Source organism: Peromyscus eremicus, chromosome 6 (genome assembly GCF_949786415.1).
Source record: "Peromyscus eremicus chromosome 6, PerEre_H2_v1, whole genome shotgun sequence".
In the NCBI taxonomy this organism is placed as follows: Eukaryota; Metazoa; Chordata; class Mammalia; order Rodentia; family Cricetidae; genus Peromyscus; species Peromyscus eremicus.
Genome location: NC_081421.1, coordinates 119,528,108 through 119,551,515, shown reverse-complemented (window position 1 = coordinate 119,551,515; position 23,408 = coordinate 119,528,108). Strand labels below are relative to the sequence as shown.

General features: G+C 38.4%; 1 protein-coding gene across 5 annotated transcripts in view; it reads left to right on the top strand.

The window, feature by feature from the left end:
• The window catches only part of Adgrl2 (adhesion G protein-coupled receptor L2), a 175,305-nt gene that overhangs the window by 25,513 nt on the left and 126,384 nt on the right, over positions 1 to 23,408 (top strand). For all 5 annotated transcript variants that reach the window (XM_059266431.1, XM_059266430.1, XM_059266434.1 and 2 more), the window contains exon 2: positions 9,921 to 10,093. In XM_059266431.1, the coding sequence (XP_059122414.1) occupies positions 10,021 to 10,093 (73 nt within the window). In that variant the 5' untranslated portion in view covers positions 9,921 to 10,020. The remainder of the gene's footprint in view (positions 1 to 9,920; positions 10,094 to 23,408) is intronic.

Genomic DNA, 23,408 nt, shown 5'->3' with positions numbered 1-23,408 from the left:
TTACTTCCAGTAAAACACCTAGATTACTACTACCATAATATAATGTTCTTATTAAAAATTTGTAACCTTCTCTCTTCTTTGTCTTATGTGTATAATATTGGTAGAAAAGTTTAGTCTTCATTTTCTTTAATGTGATATCTGTTGTAGTTTAAGATGTTACATTTATGAGTTGTGTGTTACGGTTTGTTGCATTTTAGTGGGCATTACATTTCAGAAAGTCACATTTGCTGTTAAAAACAAGGGTTGGTTTTGGATGTAGGAATAAAGAACTTTGAAAATAATTCTTTTCAACTAACAGTGTATATAGTAATTAGTACTTCATAGTTATATGGAGTAAGGTTAGTGATTCATCCTAGTGCAATTTTTAGCTTTCTCAAAGAAAGTCATCAAACCCGAGCTTAGCAATTTCCCACTTAACACAGGTGTGACTGGGACAGATCTCGTGTCTCTCATGAGGGTCAGGAGAACCAAGGCTCTATGTGTGGGAGGCCACTTTTCCAAAAAGCCATTTCCATCACATTCAGGGTGGAGTACCTGGGGCTTCTCCGAACCTCTTTACTTTTGAGGCTCCTGTTGCTCTTTTGATGGCTTTTGCATTTTCCCATGCCAGACAACGTAGTAAGCTCAGCAGCCAGGGGAAAGTCCTGTGCTCTCTTTTAAGCCTCCCCAACACTGTGAGGGTTACTTATGGATCTGCTTGTATGGAGATAGACACATCTGTCTGTTCTTGTTGGTATAATGGTGTTTTGTTTTGCTTTTCTCATCAGCATGGTTCATTTACCTGTACCTGAATGTTCGATTAATTTTCTGAAAATGGCAGACTGAGGTAGGGCACTGGTAATGCAGGTAGACACTAATAGTCATGTGATCACCTTTACCACGCAGTGGCCTAGTTGTGTAGTGGTGACAGAGTCTGTTGACTCCTAAACTATTACCTACCCGGTCCTTCATAAAGGATGTTGTCTGATCCCTGCTCTGATGCCCTCAGAGTCTGTGCACGAAACTTGGTGGTTTTACTCTTTCCAAATATAATGAAACAGTTCATAACTTTAAGCTCAGGAGATCTAGAGTCACTGGCTATCATGGGTTCTTACCTTTTCACATCAGCTTTTTGGTTTCTGGAGATGGGCTCTCACTGCTTGGTCCAGGCTGGCCTTGTATGTGTGATCTTCCTGCTGAGGTTATAAGGCGACCACTATGCTCCCCCCCAACCCCGTGGCCGGCTCTCACTCTGTAGCCCAGGCTGGCCTTGTTCCAGCATACAAGTGTTGGGATTGCAGGTGTCACTCAAGCATACGCTTTCTTTTCTTGTATGTAATGACACAACCAGTCTCCTCCCCCAAAAGCTCTTTAAATTAAAATGTTTGGAAAGTCATTAACACGTACACACACACACACACACACACACACACACACACACACACACACACAGAGAGGAATTAATTAGTTACTAAATGAAGTCTTGTAACGTTGCTTAAACGTTGAATAAGTTTTTTTGTAACCTTATTTTGCTGTTTGTGAAAACATCACTGTTTTATTGTTTCCTTAGTGTCACCTGAAATTTCACTAGGGATTGTAAAATTACGTTTTTGTTTTGAAAAAATCACTTTTCTGAAAACCTCAGGCCTCCTCCAACTCTGAGTGGGGCAGCACTAACCTATAAAATTTAATGTTTTGAATTTTCAACAAAATTTAAAAATTGTATTATTTAACAACTATTAACTGTTCAAAGTGGCACAGTTGGTATTTATTTCTGGAGATGACAAATCCTCTCTGACACTGCATTAAACTTTTAAGATAGTTTCTCCCTCCTTAGCCAAGGCGATCCTAAGATACTTTCTTAGTATTAACTCTGATTTTGGAAGAGGACAGTCTGTTCTGTTCATTTATAAGAATGCAAACAGAGTCTTTTAACACTGCTAGTAGATTTAATTATTTAGAAATAGTTGATATATTTTCTTTTCTCTACAAATTAAGAAAAAACACTTTAAGTTTTCTTTGTAGATACACGTTGCAGAGGGTTTGGTGACCTCAGGGCCTGTCCTTTCCTGAAGTCTCTCCTGGCATGTTGATATGTGAGTAGAATAAATGTGCTGTGGTTTCCAGTCCAATAGGAATTTAGCCACCCCAGAAGCCCATGAATGCTTTCCTTGATATTACTTACAGTGACATCAGCACCAAAGTCTGTAAGTGGGAAAATCAGACAACTTCACAGTTGCAGGTTTATGGACGTTCCTACATGCCTGTACAGTTGCTGAACTTGAGACCCAGATGTTTGTGAAGGGTCCCAGCTCTCAGTAGGCAGGTTAAGTGTGCTCTTGATCTCAGCCCTGAACAACTCAGTAAGCTGCTGTCAGCTGATCTAAGACATCTCGAGGAGATAGCCATGCAGAAACTTTTTACTTTCTCCTATTTTGATATTAAATAAATTGGTTACTATTAAGTTTTGATAATTTTAAGTAATTGTTTTGCATGTTCTCTATTTGACATTTTTCTAGGACATTTTAATTCTCCTTAGAGTTTTAACTTCTTCATCATATTTTCGTCTTTCCAAATAATCCCTTTAGAACCTAACACAAGACTCTAACTAGTATGTGAAGTAAATAAGATAAAAACATTGATTTCAGAATCCAAGGCCAGAAAGGCCTACTCGTAACTCATTAGCCAGGGAGAACCAGATAGCATGCTAATACGACCCACTTCAGTGTAAAAGAAGTAGGGACTTACATAATGCTATGTAAAATGGCAGCTGCTGAAGGAAGTCCATTGTATACTGGTTTATTGTAAACCTGTGGTGCTGTATGTCAACTTTTTCTTCAGCTTTATGCTGTATTTTCTCTTTGGTTCACTTGTTCTTGGGCTTTTTGTTTGCTGTTTGAGACAATGTAGCCTAAGCTGTCTTTGAACTTGTAGTAGTCTTCCTAAGTGCTGGAGTTACCTTCAAGAACCACCATGCTGGGCTCTTGCTAAATATTTTTTAAGTCATTTTTTCTATATTTCTAAAGATCATTCGCATGCTTTTTTCCAGAATAACTCATCACCTCCTAGTTGTTGTAACATACAGCAACCCTGGGTCATTATTATTTCATTTAGTGGTTGTATTACTCAGATCAAGAGGGAATTTGAATAGTGATTCCTTCTATGATAATTAAGATGTACACATTGCTAATGTTTGTGTTTGTTTTTCTTACTTAGAGGCAACTTCTCAGGTAGTTTGATTCATGAGATCTATCAGTCTAGAATAATTTGTTAATTTATAACATGTAATTGTTAGTGCTTTAAATAGCAATATAAATGGGTAAAATTAAGGTAGCTCAACTGGAAATACTAAAAATTAAGTTAATTCATAGTTATCATTACCTGAGGGATGTTAGTTTTGCTCATGTAAACATTTTGAAAATCAACTCATTATTCTTCTGATTTTTTCAACACTTTCATAAGCACAAAGTGACTCTGTTTACACTTTTCATTCTGAAGTAAATTGTATTAGGACGCATGAAGTGGGTTTATGTGATCAACTTCGTTGGCAGCACTCATGACTTTAGCCCATAGGTGTGTTTCCCAGCCCGCTGTCTCCTCGCTGCCCTGGAGCAGCCTGTATGCTTCTCACTTCGGACGATTTAGTTTGTCTATTTAACTTAAGGAATTTATTTATTTTGCTAGGTGTTTATAGCTATGTATTCAGATGAGTTGTTTTTGACCTAGAATGTGATCTCCCTTTGGATGAATTGTTTTTTTCACTTATTCTTAGTGCAAGGCAACTAGAAACTGCTAGTAAGAACCTGAGTGGGTTGGTGGATAGTAGTCAGGGGTCCTCAGCATCCCCCTTAGCCTTGATGGGCATGTTTGCTCCTCCATCTAATCAACTTGAGTAAGTTCAGAGAACTTAATGAAGGAGCCTTGTAGCTCCAAGCTTGCATTCTTACAAGGATTACTGATTGGGCCTCTTTCAAGTCCAGCGTCTAGTGCTGGTATCCATACTTGGGTATTCAGCTAAAAAGACAAGAAACAACCAAAACAAACCAACCAACAAAACAAACCCTGTGGACCACATGTGATGTGGATGCTTTTAATTCCAGCACCCTTGAGGTAGAGACTGAGGGTCCTGGAGCAGGCTGGCTGTCTAGACTAGCCAGAATAGGTGAGTTAGCTATAAACAAGCTCAAAGGTTCAGTGAAGGACCTTACTTCTGAAAATAACATGAAGAGCAATGAAGAAGATACCAAACATCAACCTTGGGCCTGTGTCCATATGTGTGAATATATTGGCACACATATGTGTGAACATTCATGCATGCACACCATCGGTAAATAAATTATAAACAAATACATAAATAAAATTAGTTTTTCTGGATAAGGCATGGTGACATTCCCCTGTAGTCCCAGATTTTGGAAGGTGGAGAGAGGAAGATAAGGAATTCAAGGATACCCTCAGCTACTCGTGAATCTGACCTACAAGAGCCCCTATTTCAAAAACCCTAAATCAGCCAATCAGCCATTTAGTCATAATAGCTTTTCCTTTATCCAAATGGTGAAAATAAGCAAGCAAGCAAGCAACAAACAGCAAACCCAATAAGAACTCTGTATCTTCTGTGTTGTCATACTCCAAATGTTTTCTAATAATAGGTACAAAATACACTGGTAACATTTTTTTTCAAATATAAATTTGAGGAATTTGTCAGCTTTCCAGTATACACAGTGTGGTAATTTTGCCTATTCTGTGGCTATCCCTTCCCATAGCCCCCTTTTGCTTGGTACTTAAGTTGTAAGTTTCCTGTGCTGTCATAAGTTGTCCCCCATACTGGTTTGAAAATGACAGCTATTTGTTTTTGTCATTTCAACTGGATGGGTTTTAATGAGGAGGATGGCAGCCTGCCCCGACTCTGCCCTGATGTCCACAGCTCCAGCCTCTTTTGCCGGCTCAGCAAGACTCCTAGATGATAGCGTAAAGCAGATGCAAGTAGGAGAATTCCCCAACTCTTTCTGCTCCTCTGAGCCCCAGAGGAGGATTTATTCCTTCACAACAAAGAAGTTTCAGTCAAGGGTAAGACCAGTTGTGACTCTTAAGGGGACCTTAGCATAGAGTGTTCAAGAAGCACTGCTGGTATCTTGATACCAGCGTCTGCAAGGATTGAGAGGGGGCGAGAGCGGCTGGGGACTACCGGTGGCCACGTGGCTTTAAGGTCTCAGCCACCGCCACCCCCAGTGCTGTCCTTGAGAAGGGAAGAAAATGAACCTCAAAACCCAAAGAAGTGTCTGGTACTGAGAAGGCATCTCTGATTAGTGATTTGGAAGGTTCACTCAGGGCGTCTATTGGTGGAAAAACTCCCAGGGCTGTTGGTGTTGTCTCAGGTCTGAGCAAGGAGGGCCGAGTTCAGCCTGTCTGTAATGGATGGAACCGAAACACTTCTGAAAACTGAAAACCCTGACCGAGTTTGAGCTAAGTTCATACACATTTTGTAACTTACTGGGGTTGAGGAAGAGAGGGAGACTCGTTTCTTCCTCTTATGCATTTATGTTAGTAAAATATGGAAAGGCTGCCCCCCCTTTTTTTTTAGAGCTGGGAAACCCCTTCTGATAATGATTACAATTTTATAGTGAGAAAGAAATCAGAAAGAGTGGTTTTGTGAAGCCATACTTGGTTTTCATTTCGAGTCAACATATATGAGTGTGAAACACTTATCCAGAGCATGCTTGCTTCACTTCTGCAGCGTCGGTGTGTGAGTACAGTATCAAGGACGGTGACCTTGGCTGGTCTCAGATGGTTCTTCCCCTCCTTGCTGTCTGAAGGCTTCTCTTTGTATTTAATACCCAAGGTTCTACACAGTCCTGTGTCCACGAGTGGAAATCAGCTTACATGATTCTTTGTAGGAACCTTGCTTTTGGTAGAAAACTCAGATTTTGTTCATCAGTTTTAGCAAATTTTAGTTCAATTTCCTTTTGCTTAAATTATCAATGATGTTAAGTTCTATCGGCTACATGATGCTTATCAGTGATTCAGCCTCCTATCTTCTGTACTTGGTAAATATATGTCACATTGTCAGGGTAAATATGATTTCCTGCCCATGCAACATAACGATGTGACTGAGAACTGGTCATTGGTGTTCCCCTTTGAAGTAATCTCGCTGGCAGTTGAAAGCACGGGAATGTTTATTGCAGCTAGTAAACACAAAAGCAGGTTACTGTCTGAAAGACCACAGCCTAGTCTGAAATGTCCAGGGCTGTTGGGATGTACACAGTGCTGAGGCATATTCCTGGAAGTCACTCCCCAGCTGGGGAAGGCTTCCTAGTAAGGGATGCATTAATTGACTTTTTACATGACTGAGTAATAGGATGTGCAGATCTAAAGAGGTCACGACTGAGGTTTGTAGACAATGGCTTGTGGTTCACAGAAGCAAGATTAGGATAAAGTAGCTGGAATCTTCTTGTTTTGAGAATGAGACAGAGCATAGGAGGTTGTCCGTCAGAAGCCTGGCTTTGCTGAAGATTGTAATTAGAGCTAGTTTAAGGGGTACTGTGCTCTCTCCAGGTTTACTAAGACATAAACTGTTAGATGGTGCTGCTCTGCCCATTCTTCCTCCTTGTCATGCTAAGCTTTCTGATGTGTTTGGAAAAAGATTTTCTAAAAATCTAAATACAAATAAGTAGTTAATCTGAGGTATTATTGAAAGTAATCTTTTGTTTGTTGGGAGGATATTCAGTAGCCCATTTCTGCATTTGTTCTAAGTTTTATTTTGCTTTGTGGGAAATACCTGCCCCTTCTATTTTTTTTTTTTTAAAGTTGTATCCCTTTTTTCTTCCTTTTTTGTAACCCAGATGAGCCTTGATCTGTGATCTTCCTGCTTCAGGCTCCAGATTGTTCAGATTATAGGTGTGAGCCAGCATGCCAGGCTTTGTGGGGTCCTTGCAGGTGGTTTGAAGGGTTGGTCTGGTAGCCTCATGTATGTGTGTGAGTTTCTTTCGGCTCCAGTTCATTTTAGGAGCAAAGCTTTCTTGGATTCCTTTCACCGTATTTATTTATTCATTCTATTCTTAGCTGATTGTGGTTTGTAAGTATTTCAGCTTTCATTAACATTTGTTCAATGAAGGGTTGTTTTTAATTTGGATCACAGCAGTAAAATCTTCTGACTTAGTTTTCAAAAATTGCACTCAAAAGTATGAACTTCTGGAAATAATTTTATTTGATGTGAAAGTGATTCGTTATAGGTTGTAGAATGAGAAAAAATAAATTTGATATTCTTTTTACCTACTGCACAGGCAGATGAGCTCCATCTTTATTTGCATAAAATAAGCCATGACTTTATATATTCCAGAATTTTCTTTTTTTGCCAGAAACAGACATTTACACAGAGTCCCCTAGTCAAGTGGACTGTGCACTGTAACGTGTGTTTCACATTCTCAAGCCTTAAAAAGAGTACATGGAATTTCAGTGTGTAAAATCTGTTTCTGAAGTGGTAGTGCCGGCCAAAGACCACAAGAGAGGTCTTGGTTGTGCGGTTTCCCTTGCCTTTCCCTCTCCCCCACACAGACTGGCCTATCTTGGCAGCTCTTTCTTACAAGGCAGACATCAGTCCTTGATTTCTTCCTTCCTTTTCTTCCCACAAACAAGGACTCTTTCAAATAGTGGGTGACCAAAGACAGACGGATCTTGGATCGCTCTAAGAAACTGGAAACGGGTAAGAGTGGTACAGTGGGCAAGCTGCCTGTGTGGAAAGCTCGCCGAGAGGAGAGAATCCAGCGCAAGGAAAACTTGGAGAGGCAAAATTCTTTGCTTGCTCATGGAGCCGTCCAAAGACTGGCTCAGTTTTAATTGTAGCAATGAATGCTTATCATTCACATATTGAAATCATTCTCAACGGCCTGGTCAGGTGACTGAAGAGATTGAAATGTGTGAGAAAGTGTTCATTGATGAGTTAGTTGCGTGTCAGAGCACTAGCTGTTTAATCCATCTAATGTCGAATAACTTTCAGTGTTGAGATGGGAACTTTGCCATGTGAGTATAGACTACAGATTTCTTTGATTGTCCTTTGACTAACCCTGGGAAAGATTATCAGAGAGCTGGTAAGTTCTGCATTCGGAGATGTGACGTGTGTATAAGTATACAGACATAGTTTTATCCCTTCACCTGTAGGCATGAGAAAACCAATTTCTTATAATAGAAACGTCTTGATAGCTTTTCATCTGAGACTTTTGTAGGTTTTTATATGCAAATGCTACAGAGTAGATTCAGAGTAATTTGTTTCTTACGTGCTTTTTGGTATATTTGTTGCTGACAGCTGTGATAATCCCTTTGTAGTTTGATGAATGTTATGTTTCAAACCATTTAGAATCTGACCACTTTTCCATTGAAGTTCTGTCATAGTGATGTCTAACAGAATAGAGGGAACGGCTAATAGAATGTGGTACATGGAGCTTCTAACAGATAAGAGTAATTCAGATGATGTGACAGAATACTTGATTAGCAGGGAAGTTTTGGTTTGCTGTTATTTTTCATGTTTTAGTGATAGGATACAAATTACTAAGAATTTGTCTTGAGTCATGTACACAACCTGAGAGAGGCAAAAAGTAGAAATGCCGTCATGTCCCCACTTTATAGAACTCTTTATTTAAGGTTAGGGTTGCTAGCTCAGTGGTGTAGTGCTCGCTTAGTGCACTTTAGGCCTTGGGTTCAATCCCTGGTCCTGTCCCTTGCCCGACAGCAAACACTACATAATTCCATGCTTCCAGCTTGTGAGGGGACCTTTAAGAGAACAGTGGTTTCCTTATCATGGGAGGCTGTACCAGGAAGTTCAAGTGTATTTGGGAACTGTCTTGATTTCATATGTGTTAGAAGGCTCTATGACTCCTTATACTACCCTACAAGGAGGTAAACCAGTTGTCTGGAAGACTTCAGATGATCTGTTTTCATGGGATCCTAGGAGCTGAGGGTACTTTGAAACCACACTCATTCTTTTGTGCTCTCTCTAGTTTGGGAAGATGGGCCCATCAGGGATGATCAAAACCTATATCAGTTTTTAGAATCAACCCTATATCAGTTATTTTTAAAAAGCCATGTGACTCAGTCTTGTAACACACACCTTTAATGCCAGTGCTCAGGCTGGGGCAGGAAGATCATGAATTTCAGAATAACCTAGACTTAGATGCTTCTTCAAAAAGAAAAGAAAAGAAACCCCCAAAGCCCTTGAAGATACAGTGCTCAGGATCTTTGGGTATTTCTTTGGGTCGAGTAGACTCAGTGATTTTACTTTGATCTTAACTTATACCTTACTCAAAGAAAAGCCATGGCAGGAAACCTAAAGCATTAAAATGAAGTAGTTTTGCAACAATAACTAACTGCTTCTTCTATGAGTAATTAGCAGGGAAGTAATGGTTGAAGATGGTATTTTAAGTGTATGTGCTGTAAATGAACATACACCCACATGTTAACAATTATTTACCTTCGTTTAAAAAAATGAGCTCATCAGATCTGCAATCTATCTTGCAAGACAACTGAGGAAAATATTAAATTATATTGCCTTTACTATGATCAATAAATGTGCATGTGTTTATACCTTTATTTAGAGGTGTTATGTATTCTAAACCTACTTCTATGATCAAAAGGTTAATGTCATGGAGAGATGGATGTATTATCTCAAGTGATTTTTTTTTAAGCGTTCATGCTTTCCTAAGAGAGCATCATTACTAGAAAAAATATATATACTTACTTATGAATATGATTGTCTATGCATTTGGGGGAGCTTCTTTTTTTCAGAATGCCTCAGATACTATATGTGTAGGAGAACTTACCTTCCTGGATATGCAATCAGAATGTATTTTATACTTACTAAATGGAGGGAAGGGCAGAGGGTTGTTACCTCTGCATTTGCAGTGACGACATACCAGAGTCTTAAAGTAAGTGATGGATTTGTTTGTTTTTTTCAGATATGAAGATCAATGATGCAGACTGCTGGGTTCGATGAAGCTGGGCATTTATAACTAGATTCATTAAGGAATACAAAGAAAATATTTAAAGGGATCAATAATGGTGTCTTCTGGTTGCAGAATGCGAAGTCTGTGGTTTATCATTATAATCAGTTTCTCACCGAATACAGAAGGTAAGACACAGTTCACATTTTCTTTCTGAAACCCAAGAGAACATGAAGGATGTAATCTTCTTTGTGTTAAAGTGGCTACATTCTTATTTTGTTACTTTAAAAATAATTGTTGAATTCATTTTGTAGTGGCTAAATTATTTTCCTTTCATTGTTCTCTGGTATAGAAAATTCTAGATGCCTTATTTGATATCATTATAAATTTACAGAATATAATAATTTTCAGCAGTCCTTTGGCATGTATTTTACATGTATTGGTTACCTTTATTCCAGAAAACTTGAATTCTTTTGTTACAACTTTTTTCACTTTAGTTTTTATTTTTTTAAACCCTGTTTTGGAAGTTGCAGTTCTTAAATTTCTTCCAAGTCATATTTCTGCAACATCTGGAATAAAATGTATCTTATTTATGAATATGCATCCACACTTTGCAGTGTGAAAAATTTCAGAAAGATATCAATCAACTTTCCCTATTTTCAAGAATGACATAGAATTTCTGACACTGAGCTATAACCCCATTCCTTATAAAATGTTTAAATTTATAAATAATTGTGAGTAAAGTTTTTAAAACAGACATAATTTTCAAAGAACTAAATGTACACTTACAGATTTTTTTATTCTAAATAACGAGAGCTATCATTTATTAATTTCTAAATGGGTTTTTCGGATACCCATTATTTATGGTCTTCAGTATTAGTCACATAAAAATAAATGGTCACGCAGGTGCTCTTTAGATCAGGCCTGAAGTGAACACAGAGGTAACGTGTGACAATGTTGTACCTAGTAGATCATGATAATATTTAAACTTAAGAAAATATATTAACTTAGAAAAACTTTTAGAAATACTTGCATGTACAGTGGATTCTTTTAGTCTTAGTAGAGTAAAGCACTGGACTTATAAGATTGGTTTTATTAGTACTTTTCAATGTTCCAGCTTTAACATAGTAATGAAATGATAGGGGAAGGCACATTATCAAGTGTGGAGAAGCCATTGTCCATTGTCTTTGTGAGGAACTTTGACAAATTAAGCATTTTCATTTTGTCAGAAGGAGTTTGTTTAAACTACTTGTTTTAAAGTTGTGTTTTGTCTGCCTCCTCTCCCTGTTTCCTACATCTGATTAATGAATACAACTTAATATAATTTAAATGATTAACATATTCAGGATTATTTGAAAATATTTCCGTATTTGGAACATACATATTCACTTGAAAGTTACACACAGGCTAATACTTAATTTGAAGACAACATAGTTTTTTGCTTTAGAATTGAAGATGGGAAATCTAAAAGTGTAGTATGTCTGAATAACTAGTACTATAATGATAAACAGGCAGAAACTGAGTTTAATAATATGAATCTCAGGCTTGGATTGCTGTGAAAATCATATGTATGGTCTATAATTTTGCATCTGCTTTTTTTGGAAAACGCTGTCTGAATTCCTGCTGTTATATTTGAATGTTTTTATACATTGAAAAAGATTCCAGGTGTGGACCAATGGCTCATTAGTCCAATAATGAAAAATTTTCCAATCAAGATAGAGACCACTTTGCCAGCACGGTTGCTTCGCTCCGTGGGGGGCCGCGTGCAGAGGCGTTTTCATGAGATGCTGTGGTTTTATTTCGTGTGTCACCTCTCAGGTCAGGATTCATATCCGCTCTTAAGAGAAATTTCATTTTGCCCCATCAGGCCAGGGACATGTTGCTTTTGAAAGAATTCCCTCCTACTGTCGAGAAAAGAGCCAGGGAGGGACTCCATACTGCCGCCTTTTAAGAGGAGCCACAGTGAGTGCACACTGCTAGAAAGTCTCCTGGCGGAACATGAGGTTGTCTTGGAAGAGTTGTGTGTGACACTGTCTGCCTTTATTACCAGAAGCCAGATAATGACCTGTGAACACCTGTTGAGAAACCAATCAAAGTTAGGTGTAAAGGGCATGGGACAGAAGATAGAAATTTAAATTCTCAGCCATTAACCTGCTGTTTACATGATTTCTTTCTCTCTCTCTCTCTCTCTCTCTCTCTCTCTCTCTCTCTCTCTCTCTCCCCCTCCCTCCCTCCCTCTCTCCTTCCCTCCCTCCCCTCCCTCCCCTTTTTAACTAAGTTTACTTTTTTCAATTAAAAGTATGTGTGTGTGTGTGTGTGTGTGTGTGTGTGTGTGTGTGTATGTGTGTGTGTGTGTGTGTCTGTCTGTCTGTCTCTGTCTGTCTGTCTTTGTGTGTGTGTACATATTTGTGTGCTGGGGCATGTGGTTTTTTAGGTGTATGGAGGCCAAAAGATGATGTAGGTAGCCCTGTTCTGTCCACACTGAGGACTCATTCCCTAGATAGAAAGTGTTTAACTGAACTTGGAGTTGGATGCTGTCATTAAGCCTCAGTAATTCATTTGTCTCTGCCCCCACAATGCCACACCTAGCTTTTTATGTGGATTCTGGGATTTGAACTCGTGTCCTAAAATTACAGAGCAAGCACTCTTACCGAGGATATGTAGTCATCCCCCCACTGTTGCCTTTGCAGAGATGAGAGATGAGAGATGAATCTACAGATATCTGTACCATTTCCGAAGAACTCACAAACACTCACAAACCTAGTGGGTTTCTCCCTCTGTGTGCATTATTGGGCGTTAAACCTGAGTAGGTGCTTGAGATTGAGAGATGCACACAGTAGGCCTCTCATTCAGGGGCTTGTGTTCCTTTGCTGGGAATGGAGACTCAAGAACGCATTGGGGTTCAGCAGGCCTTTGCATTGCTTCACCTCGAGCTTTGCCACCGACTAAAACCCACCTGCCAAGCCCACCCAGGATTGGATTCTTTCCAGCATTTAACCAGTTTTGCCAGTTCTTTACCCTTTCAGTAAAACCCAGAGGTAAGAGTTTTCATACCACTAAAGATTAGGAAAAAAAAAAAAAAAGCAAAACCTCCAACCAACCTGGTGCATCACAGAAGTTCGGGGGCCATCTCTCCCTCCTTCAGTGCTTTTATTTCTCCTGTGTATGTGCTTTTTCCTTTGGATAAGTGTGGAGGCTTAACGTGGTTTTGAATTTGGTCCGTACTAGTACCCATGTGAGAGGTGTATCTCAAAGTTTATGAAGTATCTATTCAGTGCTTTGACAAATCTCATCACTATGACATATTTCTTGTGCAAAATCTTCCAGATTTTTTTTTAAGTGCTGGGCTGGAACCCAGGACCTTTGCTTGCTGTGGGAGTACTCTGTCACTGAGCTGTGCCCTCATCACTTCCTGTGCATACCCAAAAGCAAATTCAATACTCATTTGAAATGTTTTAAGATGATAAAACTAATGATATGAAATTTGGCTACTCGTGTTCTGTTGGTCTGTCTGTTTACCATGTGATATTTTTCCAAAACAATGCACTGCTCTGTTCTTGAGTCTCCTGTGCAATTTTGAAGATTGTGTAGTGTCTCTGTACAAACAGTGATAGTATGAAGACCGTACTTTGAAATGCTTTGTAAATTTTTCCATATAACTGATTTATATTTCTATAGAGCTAACCTTGCCTTTCACAAGTCGGTTCTGTTGAGAACCTGGTGTGCTTTGATTATTCTGGCCAAGTTTTATAAGCATAGTAACCCACTGTGGAATCATGTATCAGTAAGTAGGAAAGTAAATTGAATTTTTGTGTCCTAGAGAATTAAATTATGCCATCTAATGGAGCCCTGGCAAGCATAAGTCAGACCCACGAAGGCTCACTCGAGTGACAGCTTACAAATAATGGCAGTTCGTCAGCAAAGCCAGGACTGTTAGTTTTAGGCCCAGTTCTTTATGCAATGAATGTATCATTAGACCTCACAACTCCGAATTCTAGTTAATTAACTCAGAGGACAGTGTTGCTTACCCCAATTTCTAAGAAAAATGTCGTAACAGATGCAAATGGCAAACAAAAATCCACATTTTTATAGAAATCCGGAAAAATCTGAGAACATGCTGGTGGAAATAGTATCAAGCCAGTTTGGAAAGGGCACGATGTTCGTATCACTTTTTCACTAATGCTATTTTACTGCTATTTTTAATATGTAGCTGTGGAACAAAGGCAGAGATGCAGTTAGATATGAATTAGAAAGGCTGCTTGGTACACAGATGTTTCTTTAGAACGGTCTGAGTGTGGTGGAGGAAGTGATTGTACCGCACTGCTGAACTGAAGGGGGAGTAAACAGTTCAGGCCACCAGCATCACTTTTCTTGCGTCCACGTTCATATAAGAAATATGCATCCACGTAAGCCTGCGTACACACATGCCCACACAGGTAACATGTCAGCCTCCCAGGATCAGGGAACGTCCCTGCCTGCTGTTATCTGGTTTCCTGGAATCAGCCAGTCTGCATCCATCACAGGAGGGTGTGATTCTCGAAGACATAACTGGAGTAGTGGGGAGGGAACAGGAGCTTTTGGATAATAGCGTGATAACCAGGTCTTTACATAGGCTAGGCAGTCACCATCACTAACTTACAGTCCCAGCCTGGATTGTAAGTTTTTGAGAATTACTTTTGAAAAAAAAAAATGTGATTTTATTCACTATGATTCAGAAGTTGGTAAAAACCATTTGCCTTCTTGGGATTTATGTTTACATTTTCAGATTATTTTATTTCATTTATTCATGTTTATTTTTTAATCCTGGTGGTCAGGCTCATTGAGTGTAACCATGGGAAAGGTTTGTTTTTTTGTTTATTTTTTTTTGTTTTGTTTACTTAATCTATTTTGGCAGTGAACTAAGAAGACAAAAGAAATATTCAGACTGAATTGCAAAGATAGAATTGGCAGCTGGGTGGGCATGGCTTAGTGGCACTCCTGGGCGTAGGGCGGGTGTCTTCACAGTGGTACCTTCTTCATTTTCTTCCTGGGAGTGCGTACGGCCCTCCTGAGCTAGCATACTTACAGAAGGCATACTAGATTTCAGAGCCCAGCAAGATCGCCTACTTTTGTTCATTTCAGTGTGTTTGATTAGTTGATGTCTAGGACGTGAATTTCCAGCAAGGTACATGGGGATTTGGCTGTATGACTCCTATTAAACTTAATGGAAGTCATAACTCCCATTAAATTAATAGGAGTTGTGCCTGTGCTCGCTGCATAGCTAATGTAACCTCATTGTTTAAACTCAGAGATTGGGTAAATTAGCATCCATTCAAAACAAAGCATTTACTTTTTTTTGTATTTATATTTTTAGTGCAGACTGATGCCATTTTACTCTCTAAGAAAGCAAGCTCTTAACTTCATCTTCTTAGGACACCTTAAATATTCCTTATTGTGCCTTACAAGTATAACATAATTTGACTATGGCAACCTTCTCCATGGGTAATGATGTATAATAGGGTTTAAAAATGTAAATTTAATGCCCTTTATAAATTGTATAGGATAGCATCATATTTGAGTATGATGTATAGTATAGAATTACTTGGTTTCTAGCTGAAGATATATTTGTTCTGAATGTGAAAGTTGCATAAATTAAAATAATAAGATATACACACATGCTTTGGAAATGTTTCCTTGTAGTATACGTAGGTCATTTTTAAAAAGATTATTTTATTTTTATTTTTTGTTTTTGAGACAGGGTTTTTCTAAATAGCCCTGGTTGTCCTGGAACTCACTCTGTAGAACAAGCTGGTCACCAACTAAGAGATCGTATCTCTGCCTCCTGAGTGCTGGGGTTAAAGGTGTGCACCACTATGCCTGGCAAATTTCTTTTATTTTTAATTAGGTGTATGTTTGTCTGTCTACCTGGGGGCTCTGCATGTCACTGCCGGTGCCACTAGAAGTCAGAACTGTTGGAGTTCCAGGCTGTTGTGAGCCACCCACAGTGGGTGCTGCAGGACCATTAGCCTCTTCCTAACCCCATAGAGGTCATTTTGTTTACTAGTTTTCGCTGCTAATGTATGTTCTTTTATAATTAGAGACTAAATTCAAGAACTGGGTTCTAATTTTTTTTTAAACCTTTAGTTCTGACTTTCTGTTTAATTCTGACTTTGTATTCTGCTGTCTTTACTTCCCTGGCGTGGGAAAGGGATTGATAGCTACAGTCTCTTGATTCCCTAAGCGGTCTTTTCACGACTGGTGAAAGACTTTCATAAATTAGTGTGTCTCTCACAACAGCTGACCCAAAAAACTCACTATCACTGTGTTCTTGGCAATGAGGTACTTTTCAAGCTTTAAATTTTGGATGGAAAAATCTGTATCAAATATTTATAAATACATGTTAGGATTTTCTCAAAGTAAAGTACATTTTAGAAAATTGATTTTATATGCAAATGAGACTTTCATCACTTTTACTGTTACATTGGCAACGGTCAATAATATATTAAAGGTAGCTTAATTAAAAACACAGGAAGCACTGAAAGCACTGGAATTTTTCAGGCCTTTAATTCTGTTAATTATTTGCCATTCATTTGTTTCAGTTTGAGGAGGCACATTCTTTATTTTTGAAATCATGTGCGTTTTTATTTTTTATTTTAAAATCTACTGTATAGTTGGGCTGCAATGTCAGAGAAATAATAATACAGATGATTGAACATAACTATTAATGAGGACCTGGTATGCCTTGGAAACCTGATTTATCTTGCCTATTACTAAGGGAGTGTCTCACTGAAACATATGCTCAGTACCCTGTGGCACTCTTTATTTCCTTTCACCTCCTCTGCGTGACAGAGAATGACATATGACAACCATGCAGGCTACATGTATTAGACATCAGTGTGGATTAGTGAATATCTCCTGACATCTTTCAACCCTGTCTCTCAATTCCTTTTGTCAACTTGACAGAAGTGATTCCAAGAGAATACCTAGTCCCGGCCTTGGGATCTCGTGGCTAAAATGCAAAGCTGAGCAGGGAATTCCGTATCTGCGCTCCAGGAAGCACAAACAACATTTATAATCTCTTCTTATCCGCCGGGAGCTCTCCTGAGTTTGACTTTCATGTCTGACAGTGTTCTTGCCTTGAGAGCTTATTTTCCTTAAAAGTATCTCCCTTTTACTCCGAGTGTGAATGCAACACATCTTCACTAGAAAAGATAGAGAATTAAAAGGAATTAAGGTAACAATGTAACGTTGCTCATACTTTGAACCTTTCTTTCATATTAGTTTCCTGAAATACATCTTTTTTTTTTAAATTTTTCTACAATGTACATAGTGATGTTACAGATAAATACAAAATTGTGTCTGAAACAAAGATTAAATTCTTCCTTTGCATCTCTTATCGTGGTAACGGCTTTAAACAGCTGTTATGGAATGTATTATGTATACATTTAAAAACATTTATCCTTCACCTTCATTTACCAGACATTTGTTCTTAATTTTTTTCAGGTGTAGACTAGATAAATACCTTCATAGGAAATACTTTTTTGGGGGTGAGTTATTTTGTGAGGCTGGAATCCTAGAATTTTGACTAGTCTGAGATGTAGGCACATAATCACCTTTTCTAAGAGGGTTCGTGTTGATAGCCAGGACATGAGAGTGTTAATGTCTCTATGCCTTGTTAGCAGTGATGTAGAATACAACACAAGCTTTCATTATAACTTCTTAATTGGGGATGACTTGTGTGGATAGAAACATTTTCTGTGTACTTAGTTGTTCACTGGTTAAGTTGTGATGTGAGGGTTTTTTTTAAGCCACTTGACCATTTTTTCTGATGACTACCATTTGTTAACGGTAATGGTCTTATGCCATTTTTATTTTGAAAAGTATTTTCTAGTGTGCCTGCTAGTTTAATATTTGTATCGCTTGGAGTTCCAATGAGAATTTAAAATAAGATTTTGTAATAGAACACTAATTAAAGGTTGAATAACAATCCTGATTTTGTTACATTTGGTTTATTTCACACACACACCCCTTTTGATTTATAGCTATTTCCTTTTTGGATTTCTTTCGTTTTTATACTAAGACCCCTTATATCCATGTCTTGAATATTTCCTCACTTGTATTTTCCCATAACTCTTAAATATTTTTAATTGAAATTTGTCAGTGCTGGGGGCTTTATTCATGCTAGGCAAGTGTTCTAACCTTGAGCTACATTTTTAGTCCCTAAATTCTGTAGTTAGTTAATTTAAAAATGAAGCAAATAAATATTAACCCAATTGTCTGTGTGGGTAAAGTTGGTGTAAAATCAGGATAGGACCAGATTCTTACGGTAATAGTTAAAAACAAGACAGAAAAGTAAAGCAGAGAGACCATCGACACAGATCAAGCTCTTGGATGAACATATCACCTTTTTAAATTCCAGTCATATACCCCTGCTTTGAAGAGTTTTTGTCTTTTTGTTTTGTTTTGTTTTTTGTTTTGCATGGCATCTTAAAAATCTAGATTTGTCTTTATGAAGTAGATGTGTAGATAGATTGTTAAGAGAGGTGGTAGTGAGCAGAGTTTGGATAATTCAGGTTGTGTTTTGTATAAGGGATTGCTTTGTAAAGGATAGGCAAGTAAAATTTCCTTTTGTTTCATTGCATATTTATAAGGTGCTTCCGAACTGCTCCTTTGTAATCATTTTTCTATTTAATTGTATATTTATGGCCTAATCATGAGTTCTCACTTCTGCCTTTGGTTTTTATTCTTTTCTTTGTAGTATAGGTTGATCATTCCCTCATCTAAAAATTCAAACAAATTGCTCTGAAGTCTGGATATTTGAGACCATGTGCTGTTTTTGTTGTTGTCTGCAGTTTTTGCCTGAAAGTCTTGGAAAATGGTCTCAAGTCGGAAAGACTCTGAAACCAGGAATAATTCTGGACCCAAGTATTTTAGATAAGAGATAGTCAAGCTATGTGAATATCTAAAGCAGGAGGTTCATGGTCTGATCTTAGATCCAGTTGTATTAACTGAAGCTAGAGACTTCAGGAGGGCATTGCTGGTGGCATACAGAGCCCACGGTATTTTGAGACCCACTATATATTTTTTTTTAAATATTAGAGTGCTGTGGGGGTGGTAGTGTTTGGTGATTCGTATGGGGAACTAGATAGGAAAGAGGCAATGACTTGGAAAGGCAGATTGGAGATTAGTAGTGTAGAATTTTTCACTTATCAGGCGAAGAAACTAAGACTCAGAAAGGACTGTTCTTTCACCGAGGTCTCCTTGCTGGGGGAGAAATAGAGAGACGTCATGCTGAACCTTAAAAGTCAGAACCAGCACAGTGTGCATCGGAAGTTAGTGCATATGGCTGTGAGTCACTTGAGCATCTAAAGACCTGGATTCTGACTCAGTGTCTGGGGCGTGGATCATGTTTGACGAGTTCCCTGGTGGCACAGACTTTGATAGTCTCTGAGAGGAGATGTGTATCCTGGAGTTGTGCTTATTAAAATGTTCAGAAAATCAGAATTTGCATGATAGTGATTTCAGTCATTGCAAGTCATTTGTTTTTAACTGAGAGAACGTGGCTGAAATACAGAAGCAGCACCATGTTCAGCTTTATGACCCTTATTAAGGAAAGAATTGAGGTGCCTCAGGATGCAGGGAGCCTTGTTATATTTTGTTATGTTTTAATCCCGTTTTGTATGCTTGGAGATGACCTTTTATCTGATGATTTGCTTTGGAAAAAAAAATCCCTGAACAACCATGCAGCCTGCCCTCTTCTTAATATTTCCCTCTATTCCCTGTTGGTCTGCCCTACTTTAATTTTACCCTACACAGATACATTATTTTAATATCATCTTAATACATTGTTTTATTATTTAAAGTAACAGTTAACAAGCAGTCATGTAATGTGAAATATGGTTCTTTGTCCTAACTCATTTGGGAAAAGTTTATTTTGTGTTATTTTCTATTAATCTTTTTTCAAAGTCAGCGTACATCAATTTTAACAGTTATCATTGCACTTCGGTTTTAATTCTGTGGCATGTTAAGGCCAGAAGATTGTAGGCCTGGCATACCTCCGTGTTAACTGGTCAGGAAACGTGGCTTAAGGATGTTCTGTGTGCTCAGGGTCATGTAATAATGTCACTTGATAATACATGTAATCAAAGATGTTCTATTGTTCCTTTTACAGCAGATACAATATTTCTTTACAGCAGAGGGTATAATCCTTTTGCCTGTCTTTCAAGGACAAAAACAGGTTACTGATAATATTTAATTTTATGAGAATAAAAATTGCAAATTAAGTGTGTCTTCAGTGGTCTCTTGAGCCCTTGAAAGCCAGAATTGGAGTAAACAGCAAATTTGAAATAAAAACAGTTGTATGTACAATTGTATATGGGTACCTTAGGTGTTTTGTTTTCATTGTTTGGTAGAGTTAAGGAATGTGAGACCTGGGATGGCAGCTTGGAGATTGGTACTGTAGAGTCTTTTATGTAACAGATGCAGAAACTAAGACCCAGGAAGGGTGTCCCTTCATCGGGGTTTGATTGCTGAGTCAGCTTTTCCCCCGTAGAATGTTACATTTGACTTCAGTTGGTTGACTGACATTCCTACTTTGCGAGGTGTCATTCCAGAAGAAAATATACTTCAAAATATATACTACACTACTGTTTAACTTAATGCTTATGATCCAGAGAGAAAATTCATTTCAAGGTTTTCTTTGTTTAATACCATGGCAGATGAAAAGCTATCTTAAGACCTGGGCAAAGTAGCCACACGTCTGTAACTCCACCAAAGACTTGCAAAGACTGAGACGGGAAATCACAAGTTCAGACCATTCTGGGCTAATTTGAGGCTCACCTGAGCTACACAGATGAGATTCTGTCTCATCCCCTTCCCTCAAATAAAACAAAGCAAAGAACCAAAGCTATATTAAAATTGACATTGTTTTATAACAAAATAATACAACTGTGTTGATTCATCAACTTCCAAACATCTTCAGAAAGTTTTCAGTGAGAAGCCAGTAGTTTCCTAAGTTAGTACACATTGATGAGATGTTAGACTGTTGATATTCTGAAAGCCTGTGGTGATTATAGTTCGTTTTCATTTCTCAGTGATTATCATTGTCAAATAGTTAAAGTCAGGGCTCCCCAATCCCCGCAGGTTTGGGCGTTGGGTGTCATTCTTTCTCTTTATTTGGCTTGCCACAGGAAGCTTGCTTAATCCCAGGCTCTGTTTCAGAGTTTCAGCAAGTAGTCCACCCTGAACAGCTCTCAGAGGCTCCACTTTTGTCCCATTAGAGTGGTTGCTGTGGACCCTGCACTCCTGTCTGTTTACTTGAAGGCTTGTCTCTGACATCTGTCACTCTCCTCTTTCAACAGTGCTGTTAATTGATGGTGAAGATTGAGTGGAAAATCTTTAGTGATTAAAAAATACTGGGGATAGGTGTGACCCCAGTGTGCAAGATGGTCAGTATTTGCCACTTGGTCTCATCTCTGTTTGAACCAAAATGCTAAATGCACACTAGGAGAGCGAAATACACTTAGTCACATTCAGCAATGTTAAGCAAAGGGAAGACTGGAACCATTAAAGTGACAGCATTTGATCATTTGAATTCACTTTGTATTTGGCTTAATTTGTGGCCCTAATTATTGCTAACATTCGTGAATAGATTTTAGTTAGTGTCCTGCAGAGATTTGTAGCTAAAGCAAATGTAAGAATCGTGTGATTTCAAGTACTTTTGTTCAACTGATAAGGCAAGTCAAAAGTGTAACACTGTAAAATTCAAAACCCCGTGACAAGGTGTGAACAAATATTTCTATTCACTTTTGTTCAAAATAATTAAACTAAGCTTAAATTACTCTCATCTTTAGAAGGCTGATTTCATCAAAAACTAGTATATACATGTATGTCTTCAGGTCACATATTTTAATATTGTAGCAAGACTCTCAAGAGAAGACAAATGTACATTTGTCACAGTGGATACTGTGTATGCTTACTTTCCCTTTTAAGGCCTTGGCTACAGTTTTAAAGACATAGTTATAGAAGAGAAGTCCCCATATGTAACTTGAATGGCTGGCTTCTTTAACTTCTATTTTGGAATGCATTTCAGTTGAGTATAGATCAGAGATCATTTACAGAACTGCCATGCCGAAGCAATTTAAGGACACACCAAATGGTTGACATTGTGCCACAGCTAGAAGACTGGCTCAGGTTCTCATACACCCTTCCCAAACACTCTTCTCACTCCCCACATCCACACTCTAGAAACCTTCAGCTGGTCCAGAGCTACTCTGTGAAGTAGCTACTGGTAGATGCTAGTTTGTTGCTTACTAATATATGGGCTGTAGCACAATATAAAAAGTATCTGCCAGCACCACAGGATGGTTTTAAGTGTTCATTAGGGTAAGTTGGAAGGCTTTCTATGCTAGCAAACAAAGTTTTGAGCTAGCTTTTCTGTTCTAGTATCTAGTATTCAGATAACGCCTTTCTGCCCTCTTTCCTCTTCCCACACTTTTAGGTTTTGAGTATCTGTTGTGTGTTAACATCATCGATTCTATCACCAGTTAGTATTTTCTGTCTGGTATAGTGGCGTATGCCTGTGATCTCAGCAAACTCGAGGCAGAGTCAGGATGATTGGAAATTTGAAGTTAGCCTGGGCTACTTAAGATCCTGTCTCAAAGAAAACACAAAAACAAGCCAAATAAATCACAAGATAATGCCCCCTTACAAACAATGCTAGTTACTTTTTGTGCTAAATTTTGGTGGGGGTTACTTTTGAATATTGGTTTCTTTTGGAAGCTTTAAAAAAAGAATACAAGCACAGATCCTCTGGATTCATATGGTAACATAGGTGAGTGTAGTAGACCACAGTCCAGGAGTAGCTAATGAACATCAGAACTAACTGACCAGTAGAAGTGAGAGCATGTCTTTATTGGACAGAGTGATTTACAGGCACCTTTCCCCAGTAAGCTTGTTTTTACAGACTATTTTGCATCCTTTTATATGTTCCAGTGAGTTCCGTGAGGCCACTGACAATCTTTTATTCATGTTTTTATTTGTAATAGTGCTAAGATTAATGTACTCATGTGTTTTAGTTGATTGTAAAACACATTCAAGCAGATTTAGCACCCAGGTAAGGTTTTAAATGTGTTTCATTCACGGGACTGGAGTTTCACTAGTGAGCACCTACAAGCAGTAGGTTGCACAAATGTGAGGCCTAAGGAGTGTGGAGCTTGCAGAAGGTGTCACTAGGCTTCACACCTGAGTACTGAAAACGTAATTGTCGCAAACTGGTTACTCAGAGTTCAGTGTTTCCATTCCTCTAGTTCTTTCCATTATCTAGGTGACAGTAACCTTCTGGAAACTGAGTCAGCTGACATTGGCTGCTTCTCCCTAAACATGGAACTTCTCAGAAGTCTCGTGACTGAATTCAGCTGTATGCTTTCTGTAGTTTGGGATGAGGCTTTGGAAGTAATTTTAACAACATTATTGTAGGCATGCTGATCAGTGATTGCCTCTAGTCCTTTGAAAATTCTCATGATC